The 8,186-nt window shown below is 27.6% G+C and overlaps 1 protein-coding gene across 1 annotated transcript; it reads left to right on the forward strand.

The window, feature by feature from the left end:
- Positions 1-7,489: 7,489 nt before the first annotated feature.
- Positions 7,490-8,186, forward strand: LOC101508314 (probable sugar phosphate/phosphate translocator At5g25400). The gene has a single exon (XM_027330259.2). It carries the CDS (start codon positions 7,523-7,525, stop codon positions 8,144-8,146), a length of 624 nt encoding a protein of 207 aa, XP_027186060.2. The 5' UTR covers positions 7,490-7,522; the 3' UTR covers positions 8,147-8,186.

Raw genomic sequence — 8,186 nt, forward strand, 5'->3', positions numbered from 1 at the left:
AAATCCTAAGAAAATAACTCAAGATTTATCTTGGTTGTGAAAACAGAAAACAGAGAACGTTCTTGGTTCTGGAAACTGAAAACGGAGAATGTTCTTGGTTAGTTAAAATTATAGTTTTAACTTATTTATTTAACTTGATAATTAAAATGAATGAAAGTAAATAGAGATAAGGAAGAGATACCACCCAAAGATATATACTGGTTCACTCAACTCAGGCTACGTCCAGTCCTCACAACTGTGAGATTTTCCACTAAGTGCTCAAACGAAGGACGTTCCTGGTTTTACAACGTTATTGGTTTTACACAGTTTTTGTTAAGATCAACATTGATATGTAATATCAATTTTTTCCATCCAGAAAGGATTCAATAAAGTCACCTATCAATCTTGATAGGTTTTACAATTTACCTTTTAATCATAAAAAGATTTTTACAAAACTAATCAAACTATAAACAACTCTTATAGTTTTGAGTTTACACAATAATGATTTAAAGAGATTGGTAGAATCTGAGTATGCTTAACTCGTATTTGAGAATAGATTCTTGATAAAATGATTCAGTAATATGATATGGATATATGGAGAGGAAACCATAACTAATTCTTTTGCAATTGAGAAGCTTTCAAGTAAGTAAGTGTATATGTGATTTATGGATTTTCTTAGCACTTGAAGTTCTGCATTTTTCTTGAGCTTGGGGTTCCTTTTATAAGCTTCAAGGAGGTTGATGACAGATATTATGACTGTTGAAAAGGTGTCTGACTGTCATGTGTCAGACTTGACCAAATACCAGACTTTTACACATTGGATGTTCTTGTTTTGAATATTATGCGCTTCTACTTTTGTGTTAATAATGTCTGATATGAAACTTCTCATTCTTGATTGAGATTATCCTTTGTTTATGAGCACAAACATCTCATAGATGAGCTTAATCGATTCAGGTTGAGACTACCTTTTGATTCATGCAAAACAAGCTGAAGAATGATGGCCAGCAAGCTGGAAAAAGTTTGTATCATTCTGGACATATGTCATCATACTGGAGAATGATGTTGATCATTCTGGAGAAAATTGTTAATCATGTTGGAGAAAGATGTTTGTTGTTGAAGATTATGTGTAACATGCTGGACAATGTTAGTATTTGAGAATGATCATTTGTCACATTTGCTTTGAGTTTTGCATTTTATTCTTTGATCATTTTGGGTGATTCTTTTGCTCTTATGAGAGTTGTATATTCATAGTATATGAATTGGAAATCCACTCGCGATTTGCAAGAGTTTTCCTTGCATTAAAAATTGATTTGATCTTGCTTGCTGAAATTGACAGAACGTGAGGAACGTTCTTGCTTTGCACATATCTTGGATTATTACACTCAAAAATACATATTAAATTAACACATAATTTAGAATTATAATTAGAGTCTTTAATTAACCTTTATTTGTTTACATCAAAATATTAATTTGGGGTTTTGTCTCAAAATATTTTAATCCTTCAACCATCAATAACTCTTTCACCTTGAATGTCAATGGAGGGTCACTTCAATGGAGTGTTGTTATTTATTTTACAATATGCACAAAAATGACATCTCTTCTATTCACTTTCGCGTGAGCTGTGTTGTCAATCAAACTTCATTTTTGGTTTTTGATTAATAATGACAATAGAGAATAATCATTATTGTGTATTTACATCAAACATTTTAGAATAATTTTAACTATAAATTCAATCCCTTGCCACAACAAAAATACCATCATAACCAACAACAATGGCAGGATATCGAAAAGTAATTCAAAGAAAAGTGTTAGGAGGTTTTGAGATTATCCATGTCCCCAACGAGGTTTGGTTTTATTTAATTTCTATTTTTTTTTCTTCAATTAATCAAATCTTTTCTTCACATAATAATCAACTTCTAGTTTTTTTTTTATACTTTAAAAATTAATCAACTTAATCATTAACTCCTTGCAACATTTTCAATTTTTTATTTACAAAACATAAAATAATTTTTTTTTTTCAATTTCAATTCTAAATGGTTCATAAATGTATTTCATTTAATAGTGCATAAGAACAAAAAAAATTTAATTATTTTAACTTTATCAAATATTTACTTATAATTTGCACAACATTGCATAGTTACATTATTTATTTATGTTTCTATAAAGGTTAAGGAAAATTACCAATAGAATTTGCAAGTTATTCTGAAGATGTCTTAGGAGAAGTATGGAACTTCATTAATAACTTTGACAACTCACACAATGTAACATTCAATAAAGAACTTAGCGATTCACTATTAACACACAGTTGAAGGCATCTCACACAATTTTATAAATGGCATGATGATCAACAATATGTTTCACTTAATAATTGGAACCACAATCATGAACTCCGGTCTCATTCCATCATATCATCGCCGGGGCATAAAAAAATGCTACACAATCTACTTTGAGGCGACTCTTTTAGATTTTCAAATGGGTACAAATACCACATTGGTAAATATTGTGTAACTATATTATAATTATAAATAGGACAACCTTACATTAATAAATTTTAATTATTTGTTATTTGCATATATACAGACACTGCATAGCAATTTTGCAAGAAAACAACTTCGACAACCTTGTTCTCTCATGACATAAAGATAAAAAAATTATCTATTCAGTCATCACCAAGGACTGACCATTAAGATACACTAAAATTGGACTGAGTTGGCAACAATTTTATTCTCTGAATCGGTTTAGTTCTTGAGATAAAATTCGTTTTATGTTTGCAAAAAATATAAAAGCCAAATGTGTCATGTCTTTAAAGTTGAACTTTAGATATTTTGGATGTTATATTCCAAAAAAAAATATTCTCTTATTTAATTTATGTATTTGCAAAAATTATGGATGTTATATTCCAAAAAAAAATATTCTCTTATTTAATTTATGTATTTGCAAAAATTATAAAAGCCAAATGTGTCATGTCTTTATGTGTAACTTTTTTAATTTATGTGTATCAATTATTGTAGGAACTTTAGATATTTTGGATGTTATTTTGTTCTCTCGTATAAAATCAAATTTATTATTATTTCCTAATTGTGCGCTCTCTCCTTCTAATTGGTAAAATTTTGGTTAAGTATATTTTATTTTCAAATATTAAAAACATTTTTTTAAAAGTAAATTTTAAAGGTTAATATTGTGAAAAAAAATCTAATAATTACAACAATGTTGTTCAAACCATAAAATATTTGAGACTATCTTAATAGTAAAACTATTAAATAAGACCTACTAAATTATTCGAATACCAACAAAAGACCTAATAAGTATTTGAAATTCTAACAAAAAGTCAACTTAACAATTAAAAACTAAAATTAGACTTAACAAGTACTTGAAAGATCAACAAACCAATTTAATAGTTAAAAAAGTTATATCAAACTTAACAATTATTTGAAAGACGGACAAAAGATTGACCTAATACTTAAAAGATTAAATAAGACTTGACAAAAATATAAAAAACAAACCAAATATCAACTTAACACTTAAAAGGTAAAATAATACCTAATAAGTTATTCTAAAACCAACGAAAGACCAATTTGACACATCAAATTTCTTTGATCTAAATTTACTTATATTTAACATTAGAATGAACACTTCAAAGACTAACAAAATATTGACTTAACACTTAATTTTATATTTTTATTAGATATTATAAAATTATTCATATTTATCCAACAAAATAGGAGAGTTATTTATAAATTAATTCATATTTTTAATTTGAGAGAGTTATTTTTAATATAGTAGTTTACGTTTTCTTTTAAATCACAACAAAATTCAAAACTTTAATACATACATAGAGTTTAAAGTTCATATTGCATACTACTATAAACACATAAGTACATTATTCTAAATATAAAAAAAAAAAACTATAAAAAATAAACATTATAATAATAAAAAGTGGATGTCCTTTTTTTTTTCTTCAAACATTGTCGCAAAAAGTCACGTACAAGTTTCTCATCTTTCATCTCAACTGTCGACTTATTTTATTATTAAATCAATTGCTATAAACTCCACTTAACCATGATGGAAAAATCATTTACTTCTCCATACTAAATGCCACCTACCTTTTGGTATTTCTAGGAAGAAGAAACTAGTCTCAAGTATGTCTCTTAATTTTTTGGGCTCACTTGAGTTTAAAAAGAGTGTGACCAAAATAGTTGCCAGACATTGAAAATATAGAATGAGTCAATTCATTTTATTAATCATAGTTAGACAAAATGAATTAGATTAATTAATTATATAATAAATAAATATTGAATATATAAAATTAAAATTAAAACAGTTATATGTTTTTACTACTTTAAGAATAATTTTTTTGAAGAACTCTTTCAATAGATGAAAAATGGTAACACTTGATATCGATGAAATATTGTAATATTACATTGTATAGTATGGGTGAAAATTTGACACACCGACCAACAGGTACCTACGACCTAGCCTAGAACAAACTTTTTTTTTAAACAGACCAAACTAAGGCTTTAAAAAAAATCTATTTAGCTAAAAAGGTCAGACTACAAGTCATATATAATAAGTCGTTTAAACTTATTTAAATAAATAATATAAATAATATTATTTTTACTACTATAATTATTATATTAAATTTTGATCTTTTTGTTAGATATTCAACTTTTAATAATTTACAAATATTGACCTTCTTTAGTTTTTGACATATTTAAATGTATTATTATAAAATAGAATTGATGTATGATGTTTATAAAGTCATATTCTTTAAAATGTCATGTTAAATATCAAAATAGAACTTATGCTACAATAGACTTATATCAAGGTCAGACTCTGTCCTAAGAAGTAAGCCTATGACGGGTCACATGTTAGACTTATGCCTTGAATTTTTTTATAGATCAAATTCAGACATGACAAAACCTAATTCGACTCAATCTATTACCACCCCTAAATACTAATAACATACTAGTAATTTATAGTATTTATTTATATTTTATATAATCTAATTATGTTTACTTCCTCAATTACTTCAAAAACAAAACTTAATTGGTTGCTGTCATAAAAGAAAAAGAGATGGTTTTTATTTTATTAATTATTTTTATTTAATTATTATATTCTAATATTATTATGTGGACATGTATTTTTATTTAATTATATAAATTATATATTAATTAAAAATCTTAATTGATTAGTAATCAAATTAAGTAATAAAGTTTATTAACTTTTAATTTGATAATTCATTAAATATTTGATTAATTGATATCAGTTAAATATAAGTGGATGGGGCCTATTTAACAATAATGTGAATTCTAATTGACAATCAACCTATAGCTATAATCCTCATGTGATGAGTGTTCAAAAATCAACGAGTTGATGTTGCTAATTTTTTGAGATGTATTTCAAGATTGCTTTTGGAATATCTTTGTCATAAATTTAAATATTTCTAAAATTATATCTTTTAATAGATTAAACATGTTATACATCCTAGTACTTTAAGTACTCATGAGTTTATCAATTTCCGTACTTGAACATGATTGTAGTAACAATAAGTATGATTAAACATGTCTTGTATTGTAGTAACAATATGTATGATTAAACATGTCTTGTGAATAATTAATTCTAACAAAGTGATATCATCGCGGATTTTCATGTTTGATTTATTGAGATATGCCGAAATATATAAGAAAAGATTACTCGTATTTTGGTATTATACGTTCTTCCCATTTTTTATGAATACTTAATATGAATTTGAGATTCACTGGTCACATCGTTTCTGGACTGAAATTTACATTGTGTTTGTATTTGAAAGCAATTTTTTTTTTTTGCCATTTATTTTGAATAAAGATTAATGTATGCAATTTCTTTTGTGTGCGCCGTTCATGAATCTAACCATTGGTGATTGGCAATTGGATCCATATTACTTGGTAATCAAGAGGAGAATTTATTAAATAATATCTTGATTATTATTATTAAAATCAATCAAATTACAAGAGAGTGGAGTTTATATATATAGGACTCATACTGACAATAAGATATAAAATATATCTCTAACTAAACTAAAATATAACTAACAACTAACAAACTATATTAACTAATACACAGAGACAAATGATTTTTGTTTTAGGATTTAATATATATTTACTTATTGAAAATGAACGAAATATTTATTTTTTATTTTTTCTGTTGCGTACCTTAGATTTGGATACAGACTTGATATATGATTTGAATTTGGTTTGAGTGATTACCTTTCAAATGTAATTATTAAAAAGGAAAATCAAATAATTCATATTGCCTTAGGTAACAAACTTTATAGACTTTTTAATGGTTATATTATTCTCGATATTTTATTAGTTTTTGGTTATTGAGATCATATTTTAGGCTTGTACATATTGGTGTTAATGTATGATATTACATATTTTTTATCTGCACATACGGAGAAAAATATTCTACATTATTGAGATAATTATTTCTAATTTTTTCAATAGGGTAGTATTTAGAGTTCGGTTGATTTGATTTGTGCATTTAAATGAAAGAGGAAAATAAATCTCCGATTATGATTAAACTCAACTCTTCTAATTCACACTTTGGAACACTCTCATGGAAGACGTGTTATACAATAGAGATTTGTATGATCCTATTTAGGGTGACACTGTTAAACCCACAAATAAATCTAACGCTGACGGGAAGAAGATGAATAGAAAGGTAGTAGCGTTAATCAGACAATTGTTGGATCTAAGTGTATATCCACATATTGAAACTAAAATAGATACTAATAATATGTGGGAGAAATAAAAATAGTTGTATGAACGAAAGAATTTGTAAAATAAAGCATTCTTGATTCGGAAGCTAGTGAATATGAAATACAATGATTGGGATTCAATGGTAAATCATATGAGTATTTTTCAAAATACAGTTAGGCATTGCAACAGGCCGGGTCATGGGCAGATTTGGCCTCCTCCACCCCTGCACTTGACTAATCGGGAAAAACTCGCACCCGTTTCTTTTCATAGTGGGTGTAAAATTTAGGCCTCATCCCCCCCACAACGGGGTTCGGGTTTCCCCGCCCACACATGCACCTATTTATATATATAAAATTATAAAGGCTTAATTGCACTTTTGGTCCCCCTATTATAGGTGAAAATTGAAAGTAGTCCCTCCATTTTGTTTCTCCCCAGTTTTAGTCCCCCAAACAGAATTTGAGTCCAAATCATGATCAGTTGTCATTTTTTTGATGACGTGTCAATAAAAAGCTGACGTGGCAGACGCATACGTGGAATAAACTTATTATTATATTATTTTTGATTAAAAAATATAATTTATATTTTTAAAAATCATTATTACAAATAAAATTTATTTGTTAAAATTAAATTAAAAGAAAAAACACCTAAAATCAAAAACCCTAAACAAATCAAAATCAAAAGGATTCACTCATGAACCCTAAAATCATTCTGTCTCCTTTATTCAAATGCTTAAAGCTCTTATGCCTGTTGCCGTTTACTCCATTGGCGTTCTTTTGAAAAAAGAATCTTACAAAAACGACACCATGTTTAACATGTTATCCATTTCTCTTGGCGTTGGTGTTGCCGCATATGGTGAAGCTAGGTTTGATACATGGGGTGTTATTCTTCAATTAGGTGTTGTTGCTTTTGAAGCCACCAAATTGGTTATGATTCAAATCTTGCTTACATCCAAAGGGATTTCATTGAATCCTATTACATCTTTGTACTACGTTGCTCCTTGTTGTTTCGTTTTCTTGTCTATTCCTTGGATCCTTGTCGAGTATCCAATTTTGAAACAGACTTCCACTTTTCAATTTGATTTTGTTATTTTTGGGACTAATTCATTCTGTGCATTTGCTTTGAATCTTGCTGTTTTTCTTCTTGTTGGCAAAACTTCAGCTTTGACAATGAATGTTGCTGGTGTTGTTAAAGATTGGCTTTTGATTGCGTTTTCTTGGTCTGTTATTAAGGATACTGTTACACCCATTAATTTGTTTGGGTATGGACTTGCTTTCTTGGGTGTGGCTTATTATAATCATTCAAAGTTGCAGGCACTTAAGGCTAAAGAGGCACAGAAGAAGGTTTCACAACCTGATGAAGAAACTGGAAGGTTGCTTGAAGATAGAGAAGGAGATGGATCAGGGAAGAGAAATGATAATCAGAATTGATTTCAATTTTCTTTTGCTTACTTTAATTGAAGAACAATGA

The sequence above is a fragment of the Cicer arietinum genome, chromosome 4, assembly GCF_000331145.2.
Source record: "Cicer arietinum cultivar CDC Frontier isolate Library 1 chromosome 4, Cicar.CDCFrontier_v2.0, whole genome shotgun sequence".
Taxonomy (NCBI): domain Eukaryota; kingdom Viridiplantae; phylum Streptophyta; class Magnoliopsida; order Fabales; family Fabaceae; genus Cicer; species Cicer arietinum.

Coding starts and splice junctions, on each gene's coding strand:
- LOC101508314 (XM_027330259.2), top strand. CDS start 7,523: ATGTTTAACATGTTATCCATTTCTCTTGGCGTTGGTGTTGCCGCATAT.